The sequence below is a fragment of the Mchenga conophoros genome, linkage group LG6 (genome assembly GCF_057382185.1).
Source record: "Mchenga conophoros isolate Kocher_MC1m ecotype Shallow Benthic linkage group LG6, M_conophoros_male_GT1.1, whole genome shotgun sequence".
Classification (NCBI taxonomy): domain Eukaryota; kingdom Metazoa; phylum Chordata; class Actinopteri; order Cichliformes; family Cichlidae; genus Mchenga; species Mchenga conophoros.
In genome coordinates, this window is record NC_140531.1 from 13,917,179 (window position 1) to 13,938,432 (window position 21,254).

At 41.9% G+C, this 21,254-nt stretch overlaps 2 protein-coding genes and 1 pseudogene across 4 annotated transcripts; 1 reads left to right on the forward strand and 2 right to left on the reverse strand.

The window, feature by feature from the left end:
• Positions 1–423: 423 nt before the first annotated feature.
• LOC146572290 (uncharacterized) lies at positions 424–10,634 on the forward strand. 3 transcript variants are annotated; one of them, XM_085276321.1, is made up of 19 exons: positions 425–686; positions 1,100–1,229; positions 1,310–1,418; positions 1,508–1,601; positions 2,623–2,773; positions 2,879–2,996; positions 4,543–4,668; positions 4,758–4,820; positions 4,912–5,034; positions 5,114–5,269; positions 5,341–5,394; positions 5,988–6,217; positions 6,754–6,833; positions 6,988–7,077; positions 7,180–7,257; positions 7,328–7,432; positions 8,400–8,473; positions 8,783–8,886; positions 9,738–10,626. In XM_085276321.1, the coding sequence occupies exons 2-18, from the start codon at positions 1,109–1,111 to the stop codon at positions 8,841–8,843; spliced, it is 1,833 nt and encodes a 610-aa protein (XP_085132447.1). In that variant the 5' UTR covers positions 425–686; positions 1,100–1,108; the 3' UTR covers positions 8,844–8,886; positions 9,738–10,626. The 3 variants fall into 3 exon arrangements, 2 of the variants coding, with proteins under 2 accessions (XP_085132447.1, XP_085132448.1); XR_014892690.1 differs by having other exon boundaries at positions 424–686; positions 7,644–8,886; positions 9,738–10,634; XM_085276322.1 differs by lacking the exon at positions 8,400–8,473 and having other exon boundaries at positions 427–686; positions 9,738–10,624.
• Positions 3,171–4,003, reverse strand: LOC146572291 (small ribosomal subunit protein eS1 pseudogene; annotated as a pseudogene).
• Positions 9,924–20,498, reverse strand: smcr8b (Smith-Magenis syndrome chromosome region, candidate 8b). The gene is made up of 6 exons (XM_085276320.1): positions 19,742–20,498; positions 16,919–17,331; positions 15,143–15,876; positions 14,278–14,739; positions 13,439–13,940; positions 9,924–12,641 (listed from the first exon to the last, which is right to left on the reverse strand). The coding sequence occupies exons 1-6, from the start codon at positions 19,925–19,927 to the stop codon at positions 12,203–12,205; spliced, it is 2,736 nt and encodes a 911-aa protein (XP_085132446.1). The 5' UTR covers positions 19,928–20,498; the 3' UTR covers positions 9,924–12,202.
• Positions 20,499–21,254: the final 756 nt, after the last annotated feature.

Consider the following 21,254-nt stretch of genomic DNA (forward strand, 5'->3'; position numbering starts at 1 on the left):
ACTGAAAGTAACCTGCCATGAGAGGACAGAGTGCAGTAGCTGTGTATTAAAAGTGTTTAATGAATGTGTTTTGAATATATCATTAAGGTCTATTTGATCCCAGGAAGGAAAGTGTTAGCAAACAGATTTACCAATATCACAATTCTGGTAAAAATCTGACAGATTATTATTGAGTATTTAATTTAATACATGTTATCTTCAGTGATGTTTGACTGTCAGAGAGGAAGTAAAGAATACATAGAAAAACTGGATCTAAACATGGTCCCGTCCGAGCATGGAGGTCGGACAGGAGGGAAGACGAACATTTGATTGGTCAGAAGGTGGTGAGCTCATACCTCAAACCCAGGCTTAACACTGATGTTAACCTGAAGAAGTGGCTTACATGCTTTCTGCTTCCTAACTGACAAAGTTGAAGAGACTCGACCGAGTGACCAAGTGTTCCCTTCATTTTTAGGAGCAATGTATTAACAAGATGATGATTTTCACCTTAATTAGACTGTTTTCTCTCTTCTATGCGGGAGGCGGCGGTAATGCAACTCGAAGCTGTTACACAGCCGCAAAAAACAGAAGAAAGAAACAGCAGCAGAGGAAGCGACGCCATCACATCCGGTGACGCAGAAATTTCAGTCGCCAGGCGCGAAGGAAAGCGTACTTCGGTTTAGACACAAACAGTAAAACAGAACAAGGTAAGAAAACTATGGTTTACGGTACCGACGCGGTCATTTATGTGGTTTACGTTACACGTTCGCCTGCAGCTAATAAAGCGCGAGGTCGACTTTTTTTTCTACGCGTTTCTAAAGTTGTAAAAATAAATAACTGTCCTCTTAAAAGTAAGAAAACCGTACTGTCCCTTTGTTAGGCCTGGCTGGAACAGTTCATGCTGCAGAATAACACAGTGTTGTTGAGAAAGTATGACCTCTAAAGTTTAGAAATTCACAACAAAGCACACAGCTGAGCCTGTGGGCTAGCAGCCTTGGTGCATGACTGCAGGGTTAAGTCTACATTCATGCACGCATTTCATACTGCAGGTCTGCATCTGTGAACTAACTGATGGTTGGTTTTCCTTTTTCTGTTTCTTTCTTCTTCTTTTTTTAACCAGGCATTTCTGATGTGCACGCCAGCAGACAGTGGAGATATAATCATCCTGAGTAGTGATGATGACGATGATCATAAGGATGACAGAGACATGTCCTGCCTCATCGTGGAGGTGGTGGATGTGAAGGAAAAAGGTGACAGCGGTTTTATTTTGTTTGCTCCATGTGTTTGTGGATGATCTTATGACTAATCACTAACAGCCTCTGTGTTCCAGACTGCGTGTCCTCTCCCAGCACTCTGGAGGAAGACCTGGTCGTGACCTTCTCCCGCCACGCTGATGTGCTACCTCATGCTCGCTACGACTGTCCCATACACCCTTTTACGTGAGATACACTTTGAAATGACCATCAGTGCTCTTTACCCCCGTCTTACTGTGTCAGGTGCTCACACTGCTTTTCTTTGGCATGCTCAGGCCTACAGAGTTGGAGACTAACATGCCAGTAGACAGTAACCAGCTCATTTGTGATCAGTGCTTCTGCTACATCTGCGATAAGCTGGCATCATTGGTAGGTGTTAATGTTAACAGGACAAAATGTTTCTGACCAGCAGTTTGGAGGGTTCACTAAACTGTATTCATCTGTTTTTTTTGCTTGTTTTTGCTCTTGCCTACTCAAAAATTAAATAAATGCATACTTTGTTTTTTTTATTTTTATTTTTTAATAACACTGTATCAAGAAACAGTATGGGGGGAAATAAAGAATTAAAGATTTTTTTTGTAGTGTTATCAGCTCATTTTAAGCTAATTTTGAATACAGGTCCTCTTCCACTTCTCTTACTTGTGGTGTGCCATAAGGTTCTGTACTGGGCTCTTATTGTTTCCGTTGTATCTGCTCCCTCTTCAGCACATTTTGGGGACCTTTAACAACATGACTGTCATCGCTGCTATCTGCTATGCTGATGACCTTCAGTTATACATCTCTCTTTTTAAGCTACAGATCCTGAATAGGTCTATGAAGAGTTGGATGGCAAACAGCTTTCTCCAATTTAATGAGGAAGTCCTTGTTTATGCCCCTGACTTATTTTTGCCTAAGGAAATAGAAGCTCTTGGTCGCCTTGCCTTGTTTGCTAAATTTCTATCAGGATTTGACATGAACATCACTTTGAGTGTTCATGTCTGATCTGTGGTTCACACTTGTTTTTATCACTAAAGACATATTGTCAAGTCCCATTGTGTCGCACTCTGACCTGGAGATTGTTATTTATGCATTTATTTCTTTACCCCTGGATTGCTGTAATTCATTGTTGTCTAAGTAAACACAACTTCCTGGAATGTCTGAAGGTTGGTCAGAGTGCTAAGTCTTCCAAGAGCTCTCATGGCACGCTGTTGCTGACCCAGCTGCACTGACTCCAGATTAAATTCAGAGTCGATTAAAAAAATTCAGGTTTTGATTTTTAGAGCTCTTCATGAACAAGCACCAGCTTATGTCAGTGAAGTTTTACATCCCTATGTCCCCAGCAGGTCCTTGAAGTCATGGGGAGGTCTCTTACAAAATAGTGATTGATGTGCTTTTCTCGCTGGTTTTTCAGTGTGAAATGTGGTGCGTGAGCGGCATTTGTCACTGCAACAGCCACAAGAGGAGCGCCTTCTGGAGCAACCTCAGAAACCATAAGCTGCTGGGAGGACTGACTGCTTTCAACCTCACCCTGTCAGAAATGGACTCGCACCTCCGACAAGCAGGTGCAAACAACAAATTCATGCGAGGAGACACCCGAGATGAACCTCTTGTACTGTACTTTAAATATATCTTACTAATGTATTTATTTATTTTCACTTCATGTCCAGCGACGTTGCTGCAGCAGTTCAGACAAGAGCTCTCTGCGCTCTACTCGTCCTACATGAAAGGCGAGGCACTAAAGGACTATGGTCTGAGCCAAGAGAACCAACAAGGCTTCATCTACAAGTATGTTTCATAACACTCAGATTTTGATTTCTATATTGCAATGATTAGGAGCCACATCTGGACCAATTATAAATCCATAGCTGTAAGAGATTCCCAATATGTCTATAAATATGTGGAGCATTTACATTGATTATTCAGGTCAGTGTTTTTACACTGTCTACGGGATGGGCACGGTCATAGCTGTCCGCTGTCTCTACCCTCTGCCTTTGCTGCACTGCCGCCACCACCTTCAACATGGAACTTCATCACTTTCCCCAAGTCAGACTTTTTAAGGCTTTTTAAGCTTCTTGAGCTTGCAGGTATACATCAAGCAGCTGGCTCGTAAATCACTTAATGCTCTGCTTTGATGTACAGTCCAGTTCACAATAACTTTGTATAATTATTTAGACATTTGACAGAAGGCCAACATTGAAGTGTGAACCACTGTCGTGGATCACCTTGTTCAGCACTTCCTTCTGGTCATTGGTCAGAGCATCACATGTCATGAGCTCCATCAGGTGTAGGAGGTCTTTCTAATCTGGTTGGTACAGTTTTTTGTGAAACCCACACAAAAAAGAAGAAGAAAGTAGCCATCAGTGGTCTTTATATTCACTTGGGCTTGAATTGTGGTCAATTCAATAAACTTTAGTTATATAGTGTCAAATTACATCAACAAGTGCCTCACAGTGATTTGGATTGTAAGGTGAAGATCCTACAGTTAGCTGACCCCTCTCGAGCCAAGTACTTGGTGACAGTGTGAAGGGAAAAACTCACACTGCAGGAGAAACCTGCAGCAAAACAGAGCTCAGGAAGGGGGCAAGTCTGGGGGGGGCAAGTCTGCCATATCTTGTTACGGATCAGGTCCATGGAAGTTGCTGTGACAATTTTTGCCTTGAACATTCCCAGTAATGAGCTTAAACCTGTGGAAAGACCAGCTATTCATCCTACAGATCACCAAGGCTCACCTCAAAAACATGTCCCTTTAGACCATCTGAGGTCATTTTGGTTCCCTGAGTCCTGGTGACCAATATTGTTTAACACAGCTGATGCCTTAACATCAGCCATTCTTGGAGAAAGGGTGCACACTTTTCTTTGCTTTTAGTGACGTATTTGGAGATAGTGTTATAAAAGCTTCAGTTTTTTTTCATAGGACTGCCTGGTTGTAAATCTGCGATTTTATATTTTTGATTTAATTATTTGTTTTAAAAGTATTTCTTTATTTATTGCTTGTTCTGTTGATGCATTACTGACTTCTCCTCTAAACCAGCGGTCCCCAACCTTTTTTCCGCCACGGACCGGTTCATGCCCAACAATATTTTCACGGACCGGCCTTTAAGGTGTTGCGGATAAATGCAACAAAATAAAACTAGTACCGGTACTGTAAAAAAGAAGATTTATTCATAACACACGTGAAAAGACCCAGGAAAACCGAGTTGAAAAAGTCTGACGTAACGTTTCAGTGAGGTCAGCTGTTAATTTTAGGAGTGCAGTGCTGGAACGAGTCCACACACTTGTATATTAAGACGTCTCTTTAACTTTCCTTTGTTTTTTGTTGTGTTTGTTCCAGTTACTCACCGGTGTTTGAGTTTGTGTCCTCGTTCCTGAACCAGGCAGATCAACAGGACAGCAGAGCGGCAGTCATCATGAGTCTGGGGGCTGCTGAGGACTTTATTAGACATTTCCATTTCTCAGGGTACTCACTGCAGCATTTCCGCTTCTACACACATTCCTTTTTTTCTTAATTTTCAAATGTTTTTCAATATTTTTTTATTCCATTTACAGGGGTTTCATCTTTGCTTCTCCAATGGCTAATGTTGATACAGCTAAAACGATGTTACTGCAGAGGTAAATGCATGCACGTTGACTTCTTGTGTTATACCTGTAGCTCATTCACCTGGATATTCATCTTCTACTTGTGTTTGTGTGTGCTTACCAGGGTAATAGCATTGGTACAGAGACAGATGGTGATGGCTAATTTTACTCCAGACTTCATTAACAAACTACAGGAGTTTTGCAAGAAACTGCATTTCCCAGCTGAGCTGAGGAACATGAGAAACAGGTATGCTCGCCCTTTAACCTCCAGGGTTACCTGTTACATGTATATGTTGTTGCTATAACTTGATGTTTGTGTGCTCCAGCCTGTGTGTTCGCCCCTGGAACGACGTCCTGCTCGTGTCTGTGATGAAGGGACAGAACGTGTCAGGCGTGCGTAAGGACAAAGGCAAGAAAGACGTCCTGACTGAACAGATTTCTGTGATTCTGCTGAGGACGGAGCTACTGCAGCATCAGCGCAGGTTTGTATACGTGAACTCATTCACTTTGCTGTGTGTAGACAGCTGTCTAACTGTGTTGTTTCTGTCTGCAGGTACAGAGAGCTGTGTCGATATCTACGAGTCGTCCAGACAGACAACACTGCACAGTGAGTACATGCACAGGTTCCTCTGTTTTTCTTTCCAGCAAAGTGCATTTTGTGTTATTGTCATGTCAGTACATGATTTAAAAACATAACCAGCACTGAGTGGTGTTTTGGGGGTGAGGTGAGGACCAGGCTTGACTATTTGTCGGCACTTTGTAAGAAAATCCTTGATCCAGGTGCAGGCGAGAGTGAGACAGTTTCCTGGATCAGGATATCAGTGTCGTAGGTGTAACGTGTTTTGTTCTACATTTACAAAGTAAAAACTATAAGCCGATCACCCCCACGCCACGGCCATTAGGAAGAGGGGAGGTTTGAGGCGCTTCTGCACTTGCTTCACATTTTCAATCTTCTTCTTCCAGTCTAGGATGGATAATACATTTTTAATTGAAAAAGGGGAAAACTGTAGCTCTTCCATATTTCATAGTTTAAAACCCCATCTGGAGTTCATTAATTCGTTAAATATAGGTTCAGAAATGACTGTCAATCTGCAGTTACCATCTATAGAGAAACTAAAATCTCAAATCAAACGTTTAAATATTTAGACACCAGCAGTGACATGTTGCTGACTTGCTGCATTGGATTTGTTTCTCTGTCAGGTTTCAGCAGATACAAGACCTCATCCCCTACTTCATGTGCATGGCTGGAGACTTTTCATCAGCTCTCACAAGTTTGTTCCCCTCGGTGAATGCTCCCGCTTCCCACTTTACTCCGGACCTCTTCCTCTTTTATCTCAAAGTCTTTGAAACAGCGACTGCACCAAAGCTGACACCAGTCAGTAAACCGGGAGAGCTCTGCTGTGCTGGTGCAGCGTGGGAGTCTATTGAAGGTCCAGCAGAGATGTTTTGTTTTTTTTGGGGGGGGGTTTGTACCAAGTTCAGAAGTGACCCAAGTCAGTTTGTGCTTGTGTCTGATTTTTCTTAGTGTTACTGTAATTATCACGATATTTTCAGTTGAAAGTGCATTACTGAAGCCATTCATGTCATCACTCCACCACATTCCCGCTTCAACTGTGCATCCACATACACCTCAATAGAGATGTCACATGCACAATAATGTCATGTGATTGCAGCTACAGCCCTTTAAAGTTATACTAACTGTGACCTCTGTGCTTGCTTCTGTATGACCGCCTCCTGTGTGAGAAGTCTTTGTTGCTGTAAGAACAGTAACAAGAGCATATGAATCAGGTCACATGGGAATCTGATTTTGGCCACACAATTGCATCATTAATATGAACAGTTCAACAAAAAAAATCAACGCAAAATATCCAAATGAAGCAATGAGGTTTGCAGTGTAAACGTAGCTTCAGGATAAGATTTAGTATAAAACAAGGATTGATAATAAATCTGATTCCTCTGTGTGTAGATGCTGTGCCGCTGAAACGTCATGAGCTGGTGAGGTTTGCTCTCAGGGCTCAGGGATGCTGCAGTGCTGTATATGCTGATGTAAGTTAAAAGCTCCTCATTCAAGTCTGAAAAATGTTTTTGTCTCTAGATATCTGCCATCTTTATTTCTTGGTTTAGGTACATTTTATACTTGTTAAAACCTTGACTAGTATGTCCCATGTCTGACTGCATGTCTAATACTCCTCTGATCCAGTCTCGGTGTTGGACCAGTTTGCTCTTGATTGTCAACAAGCCTTGCGGTTCACTCACTGCTTTACCCATGCCCAGTATGCAGTTTCTGCAGGTGTGTACTTCTTGATTGTTAGAGTTAGACTTGCAGCTTTCTCCATGTTTCTCTGCTTTGTTTCATTCTGTATTTTGTCTCCTCGATGTCTGAATGATGAAGGAAGCGCGGGATGTTGTGAAAGGGATATTGCTTGATCAGAAGGGCTCCAATATGCAGATCCCACGATCCTTGCATGAGGTCAGTGCATTAACACTTACACTTCAGTGTTTAGAATTTGCGAGAACTAAACAGTCCAATGTGTTCGCAGGTGTATCCAGATCAGGCCTTGCTCCTGTTGGTGACGGAAGCTTTGAGCCAAAGAATCCTCGATTCCGTTTTGTATCCGATCCTACCTGTGCTCAACACCTTTCAGGTAGCCAACTCTTGCTTTCCTTCCATAGACGCCACGCCACTGTTTGTGCTTTCACATACTTAAGCTATATCATGTAAAGGGCTCTATTGGCACACGCAACAATAACGGTGCTATAATTTTGTGTAACTATGACAGTTTGAGTGTCTCTTGCATCTTTGTCTCGCTAAAGAAATAATTAAAGGTACTTTTCGCGGCTCCCTTATTTCCCAAGGCGTCGCCACAGCGGATGGATCTGCATCTTTTCATTTGGCACTGGATGGCCTTCCTTTTTTTCCTTCCCCCCCCCCCCCCCCCTCAAATTACAAAACAACAGACGTGCATAACAAATAAGACAAGTACAGTATAAAGAAACATGGAAAAGCTTGTTTTAGAGAATCACTCTCAGCCTCACTCTTCTCAAATTGATTACAGGTCATTTTTTATTTATATAGCACCAAATCACAGGAATAGTCACCTCCTGCTATGATTTATTGGAAGGTAATACAGATGACCCAACCAACTGGTAACAGTGGGGAGGAAAACCTACCTTTTAAGACTTGGGGGGGGGGGAACAAAACAAAAGACACACTGTGGAAGAGTCATAAAATCCACATGTCTTCGGCTATTGGAACCACACACTGTTTTCCCTCAGTTAATTCTGTCTCCCGAATCCAAACTGGAAGCTGGTTCCACAGAAGAGGGGCCTGAAAACTGAAGGCTCTCCCTCCCATTCTACTTTTAAATACTCTAGGAACAACAAGTAGGCCTGCAGAGCGAGAGTGAAGTGCTCTAATAGGGTGATATGGTACTACAAGGTCATTAAGTTAAGATGGGGCCTGATTATTTAAGACCTTGTATGTGAGGAGCAGGATTTTGAATTCAATTCTGGATTTAAAAGGAAGCCAATGAAGGGAAGCCAAAACAGGAGAAATATGCTCTCTCTTTCTAGTCCCTGTCAGTACTCTTACTTTGATCTACAATTTTGTAGCTGCTCTCTAAAGAAATGTTTAAGATCCAGCTCTTCACTCAAGTCTCATCTGTGATGGAAACCACCTGTGACAGGTCAGATTAACACACCAGTAATGGATAAATAACTCTCCAAATTAATAAAAGCAGCTGGAGTTTAGTGTGTAGTTTCCAGCTGTTCACAGAAGTCTTTCTTCTGACATTTTCACACTTAGGATGCTGGATGCTTTCTCTTAGGTGAGAGTGTTACTCGCAGTTAAACATATGACACCACAACTTTAAAATTGTATGCTTTGTCTGTTTGTTTGGGGTCACTATTGACTGAAAAGATTCTATAATTTCACACTTTGAATTCTCGGGGGCTGTGCTGTTGTTTGTTGTTTAATCAGCTTTCTTGTGTTGCAGGAGAATTCATGGGCCTTTAGGTGGCTTTGTGAAAGTTTTTCCTCCAGTGAAGAACATCTGAAAAGATTCTTTCAGGCGATTGCACAGGAGAGGGAAAACAGCAGGTATGTGAACAAGTCTTGAGATAAACCACTACAAATCTCAGCATCCTTTAGCTAATCAAATTAACTTCCAGAAACAGAAAAGCTTTGATTTAATACAATCCCAGTTCCCCCAAAAAGTTTGTGTGCGTTAAATGTAAATATAAAAATGGAGTGTGATGTCAAGTGGCTTTATTGTCATTCCAACCATGTGCAGTACTCAATGAGACGAGACAACGTTCCTCCAAGACCGTGGTGCTACATATGACATAGAACAGATAATCAACACAGGACTACATAAAGTGCAGTGTGCAAAAACAAAGACAGTGCAACAAGAGATAGAACGATACAGACACAACAGTGCAATAGAAATGTGCAAAAAGTAACTTGGTGTATGAATGTGTGTGATTCTGCAGATAAGTGCTTGGTATTGACGTGTATGAAGGTATGCATGTGTGTCAGTCCAGTTACTGAGTGTTCAGGAGTCTAACAGCTTGGGAAGAAACTGTCTCACAGTCTGGCAGTGAGGGCCTGAATACTCCAGTACCTCTTGCCAGAAGGCAGCAGGGTGAAGAGTGTGTGTGCGGTTCCTCCACAATGCAAGTTGCTTTGTGGATGCAGCAGGTGCGTTAAGTGTCTGCGACGGAGGGAAGAGAGGCTCTAAAAGCGTTAGAGCTACATATTTATGCCGACTCATACATTACCTCAGCACAAGTGGGACAAGCAAGGACTTTTTAACTATGAAATATTGTCTGATAAAGGATTTTTTTTTTTTTTTTTTTTTTTTTTTTAAATTCTAACAGCCATGTGATAATTTCAGCACTGCACGTGTGTCTGACTGAATCTCATTGTCATTACTTTTCTTCTTGTTCCAGTGCATCCTGATTGCACATACTTACCCCCTGCAGAGCTACAGAAGTCTTAAACACTGTTTACAGCACTGTTGCCTTCCACAAAGGTTTAAATACTGCGGAGAGTCGCCAGCGTCTTACAGATGCCCGACTGTACCTGCGTCCTCACACCAGCTCATGTTGGTACAATGCACATACTTCTGTTATTCACCATCTGATGACAAGAGACTTGATATTGATTCACCTTTTTAATGTTCATAAATGTTAATGTTACAGTTATAAATAAAAAGACAGTTTTATGCATTAGATTGCTGAATCGCTGCTTGAATATAAAATGATTTTATTGTCTCCACAGCAAGATAAACAACAGTACAAGTGTCAGAGAGAAGGATGTTGTTGCTCTGTCATTTTATAACGGCACTTTGTTTCAAATCGTGTGCTGTATACAAAAAACAAACTGTTGGATTAACGGGCTTTTATGGAGTTCTAGTTACCACAGTAACTGATGGTGTAATGTGTACTTTTATAGACAAAAGTAAGGATTTTTTTACAAAAACGTTATAATTTTTTAATTCTAAGGAAATCCGTGGTTCCTGGTGCAGCTGCGCCCACACTGGCACTACTACTCGGATGATCTGATATCCTCGTGTTGGTGTTGTTCCCAGACCATCATGAAAATGTTGTTTCAGGTTCAACATTGCAAGTGACCAATCACATTGTTGTGACGTTATTCTTTTGCGCGCCAAGCCATTCGTGCATTTATGAAATTCCAATGTTGCAAGGACAATATCAATTCTGCTTACTGTTTATTAAAGGGTTACGGTCAGGGTCCGTTGATCGGCGGACAGAGGCGGTTTCACGCAGCTTAAGTACAGTTTTTTGTTTTACGCTGTTTTTTCCCGAAGTCGCAAAAGTATGACGTCACAACATTCTGATTGGTCACTTGCAATGTTGATCCTGGAACAACATTTTCATGATGGTCTGGGAACAACACCAACACGAGGATATCAGATCAACCCTACTACTCACCATCTGATGACAAGAGACTTGATATTGATTCACCTTTTTAATGTTCGTAAAATGTTAATGTTACAGTTTTATGCATTAGATTGCTGAATCGCTGCTTGAATACAAAATGATTTTATTGTCTCCACAGCAAGATAAACAACAGTTGTTGCTCTGTCATTTTATAAAGGCACTTTATTGTTTCAAATAGTGTGCTGTATACAAAAAAAAAAAAAAAAATCCCGGTTGGATTAACGGGCTTTTATGGAGTTCTAGTTACCACAGTAACTGATGGTGTAATGTGTACTTTTATAGACAAAAGTAAGGATTTTTTTACAAAAACGTTATTTTTTTAATTCTAAGGAAATCCGTGGTTCCTGGTGCAGAATTGAATCTGCGCCCACACTGGCACTACTACAGTGGAAAAGAGGTACCTGAACCATATCAATTTAAAAAAAACAAACAAAAAAAACAAACAAATTTGTAAGTGCTATGGACTGTTTCTGCTTAATTTGAAAAAGGAAAAAAAAATCCTACAAATTCATAATCGAGGGATAAAAACAGGTAATTATCTGGTGTTCATGCAAGATAACCATTTTGGCATAATAATGCCAACACTATAAATCCATTATCAATTCAGCCAAGAAACATTAGTGATCAGTTCACTCCCTGGCTTCTCCAGCCTGCACATCAAATATCCTTGGGCAAGATACTAAACATTTGCCCCTGCTGCATCCCTCAGTGTTTGTGCAATTGTGTGACAAGGCTCCAGTATAGAAAAATGCGCTTGTTTGAATGAGGCTTGCAGTAAAAAGCACCCGAGTACTCAGTTGTAAAGTGCTTTAAAAGTACACATACCTTTACACCACACACAGCTTTTACAAAACAGTGCACACTTCTCCACCAATGCTTCACTTGAGATTTTGGTGATGGGTGATTCAATGTAATGCACTGTCTGTTCAAACAAAATGGTACTGATCTTTCTGTTTAACCTTTAGCAAGAACCCATTGACATCCAACAGACCTGCAGGTTTACTGCATGGGCCGCATTGTCATTAATAGTCGTAGAATAATTATAGGCTGCCAGTTATTTGTGACTATCAGACATGCTAAAGGCAGGGTGACAGGTTTTTACAAAGTAATGATGTAATGGACCTACATGTCATGTGGATGTCGTGCTGTACTCTATAGTAAACAGTACTCTATAGAGGTTACAGGCTTGCTTACATTGCACAGTGTTCAGATAAGGCTCAGTTTTCTTAAATTACAAGTTCATGTGTCATTAAGTGATAAGGCTGCCAGCATGTGGAAGGGTTTTGGTGCCAAGTGAGGCACTAGTGCAACGATGTGACCTAAATCTATATTTAACACTGCACATAAAAACATTTTTTTTTGTACCGAAATGTTCACAGCAGCAGTTGATCAAACCTAAAAATTAGAGAAACATCTAAACATTCAGGGTTTCTTTTTCTCCGTCTGGACGCCTATGATGTCATTGTGTTTCTGTGCATTTGCACTGAGCTGTAAGCAAATCTTAACACTGGAGGTCCACGTCCCGCATACCGCTGTTTAATGAGATGAGACAGATAGCTCATCACTCTCAAATCACATTCGCTCACACCTCGTTCACACCAGGAATCCTCTTCTGTGTTACCCTTCTCTTTAGCAACGCATAGATTTTTAAAAAGAGGTATAAAAGTGTGCACCAGTACGTGATTGACCAGCGCAGCAAGGCAGCTCTCCAGATGCTGCAGGTAGGTGATGCCCCGGGTGATACCAGTGTGAGGATTGGCCAGTCTGCTGAGAAGAGAACCAGAGTAAGACGGGCACCGCAGCGTCCTCTGGTCGAGGTCCAGCAGAGCCACATAACGACTGTAGCGACTCAGAGAAGGAAGGATGGTGGAAAAAGAAGCTGAGGATGATCTGGTGCAAGAAACCATGACATGGATGTGACATTAATAAATTTCATTTATGACCTGAAGCTGAAGAAAAAAAGAAATAAGCTGTAGCCTTCTACACATGTCAGTTTACTGTCATTTCGGATCAACTTGAAGCTACCTAGACCCATAAACTTAGCAAGTAAACAATGAAAAGCATAAACCTCAGCTGCTCAGTTTGTAAAGGTGGTGACAGAACTTAATGTTTCCAGGTCTGACATTCGCCTTAAATGGCCACCTGATTAAAAGCGTTTATATACAGTTAAAGCACCCAACTTGACAGCAGACAAACATGTTTACAGTCTGGGACAAAAACTTTTTGGCTAATGTCCCCTCCTCGCTCATTACAACTGTAGGGAGGGTCATACTTTTTAAATTTCTCTATAAGATCTCCAGTTAAACTGTATTTGGTTTAAAGTCATGCATTATTAATGGTTTGGCCAATTTGAGGGCTAGTGGATATAAGCCATAGCTGCCTGCTAGCTCTAACCTTAGCTCAATGAACTGGACATCTCATCGGTATGAGGTTGCTGACTTTTAATTACCTTAATGAAGTTACGAAACAAAAAAAGCAGGACTTGTAATGTATTTTAACAAGTCTGTACTCTGGTTTTGGCGAGTGAAATATTATTTTATTTATACGTTAGCAGGTATCTGGTTAGTGCTGACCAGTAACCTAGCATTAGCCACTAGCCACCCTGTTACCGAAATATTTACTGCCAACTCAAAAATAAATGCATAAAAATAAACAAACAAAACAGCAGGATGGCAGATAGCCCTCACCTGTACACTCCCATCAGTCTCCAGGTGAGCAGGTCAGTCAGCTGAAGGGGCGTGGTCAAACACATCTTCACAGCACTTCTATGAGGACCAGGAGCAGGCAGGAAGAGGGTCAGAGCATCCACCGTCTTCCTGACTAGGTTCTCATCTCCTCCGATGACAACCAGTGGCCGGCCACTCAGGAGACAGAACACTGCATGCTGGGAGAACGAGTTGTGCTTGATAAACCTGAGGGCTCTGAGTCCAGCCTTTCTCCTCCTCCTCTTATCCCAGCAGATGTTGCTGTGGATATTTTGAATGGGGGATGGGGGCTCTGAAGATTCAGTGAAACTGATGCTGCTGAGTGTTGACTCCTCATCAACACTCAGCAGCCTCAGGGGAGGGCGGGGGGAAGACCAACGATCCACCTCGGCCATGTAGGAACCAGGTGCAAAGTTCGCATTGTCCTGGGGCATCAGCCGCACCTTCTGGTGAACCTCAGGTGAGGGCTTCATCGCTTCGTCAGCTGTGGAGTAATAACAATATTTTATATGTTTTAAAAAAACTACAGTAATCAGCTACTTTCCCTAGCAGTTAAGCGCTTTATTAAATGATCAGCTGTTATAATTTTAAATTATGTCAGAAGAAAAAAAAACCCCCAACTAAATTTGCACTAAGCCACGATTACAAATGCATATTTTCCACATTTTTAAAATAGCTTCTCATTAATTTCTGTGTTGCTGCAGATTTTATTTAAAACGGATAAAAACCATACCGACAAAGTGAATATATGTTTTTCATAGTTTTATAGCATGGATGTAATAACGAGAGCTTGAGAAATGAATAGTTGCACAACGTGTTACCTTGCAGTAGTTTGGAGGTCTTCTCTTCACTGTTGTCTTTGCGAAACTGATTCATCTTTATGGCGCCTAGCTGCTCTTTGATCATGATGTCATCAGTAACCATTGTTTGCTCCAAAGGCTCTTCACTTTCAACGCAACACTGATCTTCCTCATCAGGCCCATCATTTTCATCCTCGCCTACTGCAGCAGGTGCATTCAGTGTCTCTTCCTCTTGGAGGACTTTGTAAGACTTATCCACCATCTGTAGTTCTTCTTCATTCTCAAAGCCGTTGCTAAGAGGCTGCAGCTCTGCTTCCTCCTCTGTGATGGCGGTGAGGTCTTCGGTAAGGATGGATTCTGTGGTGCTGAGCACTTCAATGCTGTCCTCGCTGTTGGCACGCTTTGCATAAGCTCGCGGGTGTCTGATGCCAGTGTCTACTGCTGCACGCCTGCTGCAACTCTCTGTCATTCCGACTGGTGTGTCTGTGGAAGAGAAAGATTTTTGTTTCATTTTTTTATTTTAAAATAAGCATTTAATCTCACTAGATATGTAATGAAAAGCCGAAAGACTTTTTTTCATTGATATTTCTTTAAACCATCATTTGTTGCTTAAATCCCAGACATCCACACAGGAGCAGAGGATCAAATGTTCAAACTGAGTCCCTGTGGTATTTAATTAATATAAGACAAAATCAAACATGTCAGAGTTTATTGAAAGCCACCCAGTGGACCCGATTAGACCTTTGGGTGGGCCGGTTCTGATATATTTGGCACTCTTGATCAACAACCAGACACTATTTGTTATTTTTGTTCTTATATGAATTGACTAACAAAAATACCCAATCCGCCAAACATTTATTTGAGAAATGTTTCCGCACTGCCGTACCTCTGCTGTCGGCGACATGCTGCGTCATGTACGACTTCTCAGTTCCGAGCACTTCGATGCTGTCACTGCTGCTTACACTCCCCGTCATCTCTGTGCCAGGACCAGGACCAGGGGTCAGTGTATGTGCTTCTGCTGCCTCCAGTTTGATTGGGATCTCCTCCACACAGGAGAAGAACGACTCCATGCTTGGTGGTTCTGGCTGAAAAGCCCCGCCAGTCCTCTTACTCCCCATGTCCTTCGGCAGCTCCACCTCAGTGCCCTCTTCATCAGCATCGTCCGGGCTCCATAGCTCAAACAGGAAGTTGGTGAGTGTTAGTCTCCTGGACAATGATTGTGTGGCATAAGTAGTTCGCAGGACACTTCTGTCACCACGGAGACGTCGCTCTGTGTCTTTGAGCCGGTCCTTCGTAAGAGACAGGTAGTATTCGTTGCAAAGCTCCTCCAGTGGCTTCAGGTGGTGCTCTGACTTGCAGGAGGGGGTGGAGAACGAGAAGCATGGCTCAAAAGGTGGCAACAGCAATGGATCCGTGAGAGAGGTGGCTGGGTCATAGGGCAAGAAGTCGGGCTGTTTGAGCTTCCTGTTTGGGTAAGATGCGACCTGACGAAGGAGCTCTCTGTGATTTAAGACTGAACGCTCCACAGCTTCGAGCTCTTCACTTTCTCCTTCAGATTCTGTCAACACATTTACCGTTGTCTGACGTTCTGCGTCCTTACGAAGGGTCAGCCGTCTGTACCTGAAACACAGGCAGTAACATGTGGTGAGCAGCCCTTAATTAACTAACAGTGGTGTCACAGTTTCAAGGCTGCCATGAACTACAAACTTCTGGGAAAAGCTAAATTTCTTGAGAAGACGAGCCACAATCTTAGCCAAAATAATCTTCTGTTTCAAGCACCCCACTGGCTTTCAAGTGGGGTGCTTGAATCTGTTTGTATCAGAGATTATCAAAAGTCCAAAATAAATTCAAGTTTGCGCAGCTGAATTTTGTTTTTTAAAGTCATTAGATATTTTTGCTGTACAATCATCCACCCTGAAAAAAAGAACAGTTCAAAGAAACCATTAAAAGTTCAAAATTACCATGACAACCATGCCCAAGATACTTCTGAGTCTACATTTCTGAATACACACTTATGTGGGTTTATACATGTTTTTTAAAACATAAAGGCATCCCTGAGATTTGATGACTGAAGAGCTGTGTTATAAGCAAGTGAGTGGATTTGTGTAAAAGTAAAAGATCCTACATTAAAAATCCATTTGATTTTTAGCTGGGGGATGCAGTTCTTTTAACAAAAAGAAGGTTAAAGTTAGCAAAAGGTTATCAGGGAAGGCGGGGCCTAATGTTAGACCTGCTAACCAACCCTGCACATTACAAGTCATTACTAGTGGAAGGTGGTATCCAGCTCCTTCCTCTTTCAGGTTAGGCTTAGGCTTGAGGCTAGAAATTCAAAGTTACAGTGAAATTATCACTAAATGCAGCTGTGCCAAATAAACAAGAGGCCACACAGGAGGATCTGAAAAATAAGAAGCATCCTTTTTGATAAATGAAGTGATGCTTGAGCTTGTGACTGCTTCCTCTTTAACAGCTTCCCCTTTTCACCACTGAGATAGAAATTGAAGCATTTTCACTCTCTTCAGGCCGTCTTCATTATTCCTTCCAATTTACGCTCTTAATCTGCTCAAATTAAAGATATTTAGAAGTAAGTGGCTTGGATATTTTAGTACAAACAGTTTTGCACAGAACCGTCCAATTTAATCAAAGTAAAAAGTGCTGCTCTTACTCGAGCTCCTGTAGTTTTCTCTGCAGCTCAATAGAAAATGCTTGTCTGTTTCCCGTCTTGAGGCTTTCAGCTGCCTCAGCGAAGCGTGTCGATAGCTCAGAAAAGTTGTCCATCAGCTTCACCTGGTCCGAGCACACGTAGGCCATGCAGAAAGGGCGCACCATCCCCCGAGCCTCCAAGTCGTACAGCGTCAGGTGATGAACATATGCAAACGCATTCTCTGCTGAATCTCCCAGGATTACTTTGGAGTCCTCGCTGAAGTTGAGTCGGGGGCCGGGAGAGGATGGAGGGGTGTGGCCGGGGCCAGACGCTTGGTAATCCACAGACATGATGCGAACAGAGAAGTGGTTGAGGTCAAATGACCCGAGGACTCTGGAGTCCTCCGGTATTGTCAGCACAGGAGATGGACCCACCTGGAGACACAGAGCAGGGGGTTTGTAGAGATGTAATCAAATCAGTCACTAATCATCTGGCTTTAATTTTAGATTTGTGGATTTATTTAGGTAGTCCAAAAATCACAAACTTGATTCAGGGGCTTTTTACCACATATGGAGCATACCACACCCTCTGTTCTTAGAGCCTTAAATAAGATGAAGAAAATGTCTACAGAAAAGCCATTCACAGTCATGAGAAAAACTCAACACACCCCATGACTTAATAGCTTGTAGAACCGTCTTTAGCAGCAATAACATGAAGTAATTATTTCCTCTATGACTTTATCAGTCCCTCACACCATTATGCAGGAATTTTGTTCCACTCTTAGCAGCATTACTTCAGTTCATTGAGAATTTCAGGCATTTGTTTCTGCATAGCTATGGTAAGGTCCCATCACAGATTTCGATTGATGTGCACACTTTGACTGAGCCATTGAAACAGCTTGATTTTTTTCTGTTTTTTATTCGTTCTGTTGTAGATTTGCAGCTGTGCTTGGGATTATCGGCCTGTTGCACGATCCAGTTTGCACAAAGCTTTAGCTTTTAGACACACAGCCTCACATTTGACTCTAGAATTCCTTGATATACAGAAGAGTTCATGGGCATCTCAATGACTGTAAGGAGTCCAGGTCCTGTGGCTGTGAAACAAACCTAAATCACCACCCCTCTACCACCGTGCTTAACAGTTAGTATGAGGTGCCCTGTGTTTGGTTTTCTCCAAAGATGGCGCTGTGCATTATGGTCAAACATCACCATCCTGATCTCATCTGTTCAAATGTCCCAGAAGTCTTACGTTTTGTTCAGATTAACGCTAACAAACTTAACAAGCTCTGCTGCCATGTTCTCTTTAGAGAGAATAGCCTTTCTCCTGGCAAAGCTTCCAAACAAGCAATACTTGTTGAGTCTTTTTCTAATTTTACTGTCGTGAACTTTTAACATGCCTGAGGTGCAAACTGCCGAACGTGTATCTGTATGATACCGCTGGGAGCAGACATCCTAAAATGTACTTGTTTACAAGGGGCGTCCTTATAAACAGAAGAAAGCTGTTTTCAGATGATTTTTAGGCTTTTTCAGAAATAAAGAATGATGACAAAATTAAGACTAATATTACCATAAATGCTTAAACCTGGTTTCTCATTTGTTGTTTTTGTTTTAATATTATGTCTTTACTTGCCTTTGTGTATTCATGTCATGCCATGTGTTTTATTCATCCTTCATCACTGAACCCCAGCAATAATAATGGATTGGAGTTATATAGCGCTTTTCAAGGCACCCAAAGCGCTTTACAATGCCACTATTCATCCATTCACACACTGGTGGAGGTAAGCTATGGTTGTAGCCACAGCTGCCCTGGGGCAGACTGACAGAACCTCTGGCCAACACCAGTAGGCGGTAGGGTAAAGTGTCTTGCCCAAGGACACAACGACCAGGACAGAGAGCCCGGGGATCGAACCAGCGACCTTCCGGTTACAGATACGCAACAATGTGGGAAGTTGCACTTGCTAATTTATTATTTGTAACTTTTTGATTCGGCGTCCCTCTATGTGAGAGGTGGCTCGTTTGTGTGATTGACTTGGAGAGTATTTCCTGTTAATCATTCAGTAGTTCTGTCTTGACAAAAAGATCTTAATCTTAAAGAGACTTCCTGAATGAATAAACGTCAACTCACTATCTGCTGCAACACAGTGATGCATAAGTATCTAGAAAACAGCAGGAAATATATTGTTTGTATTGGAGTAAACATGGTTGCACTGTAGAGAATGCAGCCTGATTATATGTGTGTAACAAGTGATGCCGTGCTATTATAATACCTATGCACCTTAATGCAGATAAAGCAGGGTTATAAACCTAGGCCTGGATTGTCTTTAGCTTTCTTCTGGGAATTTATAAATGTACTTAAACTTTTTTTTTTTTTTACAAAATAATCTTTAGCAGATGAGTTTGCAATACTTCAACACCTATTGTTTCTGAAGGAGAATCAGTAAATATGGGGGTCCAACTTTGGCGTATCCCATTTGACACTTTACAAGCTCCATATTTGTATTATTTAACTGTAAAATAGCTTCACATAACAGTTCAAAATAATCTTTCATTATCCTACACTTGATGTAGTCCCTCAGCTCATACCATGATTGACTGATTGTGCATAAGATGACCATATTAAAGCTACCCCTTCTCCAATGCCTCATACACCTTTATATCAAGCACACGGGGATTACCTGCAGGTGTACTGACCCCATTATTCGAAGCTTTTTTTGTGTTTATGAGAATCCACCCTGTTAAAACTATATAGACAGAAAATAACCCCCCAAAAACATGGGATCCCGTTTAAAACAAGTGCGATCACAGTAAGAAACCAGCAGTTTTTGTTTGAATGAAGCAAACACACCTGCTCTGAGAACTCAGCCACCAATATGAAGTCTCTGTGAAACTGTGCTGCTGTGCTCCAGGGATGAGAAGAGGGGAAGCGAGGGACAGAGAGCTCTTCAGGTAGACCCTGAGCCTCCTGCTCGTCTTCCTCTCCCCCAAAGCCTTCCGTGCTGGTGAAGGCCAGCAGGTCCGGTGACCCGATCATCTTGACTCGGTGAAGGGTCAGCCCCCAGGAGGGTATCAGCGAGTACCTTTGATCTACTCCGCAGGGGAGGAAGAGTAGGCTACGGGCTCAAACACCGCCATGTCGCGGTGCCGCCCAGCCTACAGTCCGTGAGTCAGCTGTTCACACGGGACCCAACAACAACAACCGCTACCAAGGAGGCAAAAAATAAATAAAAACAGTTGCGCAATTTTTTGTTGCAACAAAACTATAATGTTATTGAAAGTTAACCAGATTGAAACTTCAATGTGGGTCCTCCTAACCACTGCGTTTCAGCGCAAACAAGCGGCGTTTCCACAAACACGCAGCACAGAAAAGTCGACGGAGAAGCGAAAGTTCCCTGCGGGCTCAAGTCACACGGTTTGCTGACCTTCTCCCGGGATACGTGTTCCTCTTTTTCTCGCAATTAGCAAGCTAACTTTGAGTCTAAAACATGTGCCTCGCTGTCACATATCTGACCTGTGCCTCTTTGCAAATATTTAACCTTGTGACGGGCAGCCGCAGGGAGAGACGCCGAGACGCTCCCGTTCCTTGAGACGTCAAAGTGGGTGCTTTTAATGTGAAGCCCCGCGGGAGGTCCGCACTGCAGCAAGACTCGATAATGAACACTTCCGGTCACTGGTTTCAACTCAAGAGGGCACTTACAGACAAATACAAGCTGCAAAATAAACTCACGTGTTCATGAAGCTTGTCATTATCGGTGTGTGGTACAGTGTTGATTTAACGCTCTGATTGTTTTAAAGCCTGAATTATATTATACTAACCAGTCATTTTATTTATCTGTTGAGTTTATTTTAATGGAAGCACACTTTTTTTACTTAACATGTCTACACAATAATGCAGTGTCTTTTGTTGTACTGTCTACTGCGTTTTTTGTGTGTCTTTGATATTTGGCTGGTTTTAGCCAAATTTTGTTTTCTAATTTTGTGTATTTGTCAAAGGACTTAAAGGTCTTACATAAATAATGTTTATCACTATTATTACTCTAGTTAATTGCATCACACTACACCCAACACAAAACACGGCTGAATCTGAACAATAAAACTAAGACATTGCATTAGGTTTAGAAAAGTATACGTAGAAATTAAAATAGAAGTCAGCTTGCTCATATTAGAAATACTACCTTAAAAACAGAGGATCGACACTTAATTTGACTGAAGTAGTTCAGCCTACAGAAACCCTGTTAGAATATATTTGTTTTTTAATCCTATTAAGTTCAGGTTCTTTTGGCACCAAATCTTAGAAACAGTTCCTACCACAGGAAAACCCTAACAATCAGATGACCCCTTATGAACAAGTACTTGGCAAC

Excerpts from the sequence above, each read along its gene's own strand:
- LOC146572290 (XM_085276321.1), top strand. The coding sequence starts at position 1,109 with ATGTGCACGCCAGCAGACAGTGGAGATATAATCATCCTGAGTAGTGAT. Across the intron at positions 6,218-6,753 it reads AGCGTGGGAGTCTATTGAAG|ATGCTGTGCCGCTGAAACGT; the intron begins GTCCAGCAGAGA and ends CTCTGTGTGTAG. Across the intron at positions 6,834-6,987 it reads GCAGTGCTGTATATGCTGAT|TCTCGGTGTTGGACCAGTTT; the intron begins GTAAGTTAAAAG and ends CCTCTGATCCAG.
- smcr8b (XM_085276320.1), bottom strand. The coding sequence starts at position 19,927 with ATGATCGGGTCACCGGACCTGCTGGCCTTCACCAGCACGGAAGGCTTT. Across the intron at positions 15,877-16,918 it reads AGAAAACTACAGGAGCTCGA|GTACAGACGGCTGACCCTTC; the intron begins GTAAGAGCAGCA and ends CCTGTGTTTCAG. Across the intron at positions 13,941-14,277 it reads GACCTCCAAACTACTGCAAG|CTGACGAAGCGATGAAGCCC; the intron begins GTAACACGTTGT and ends ATTACTCCACAG.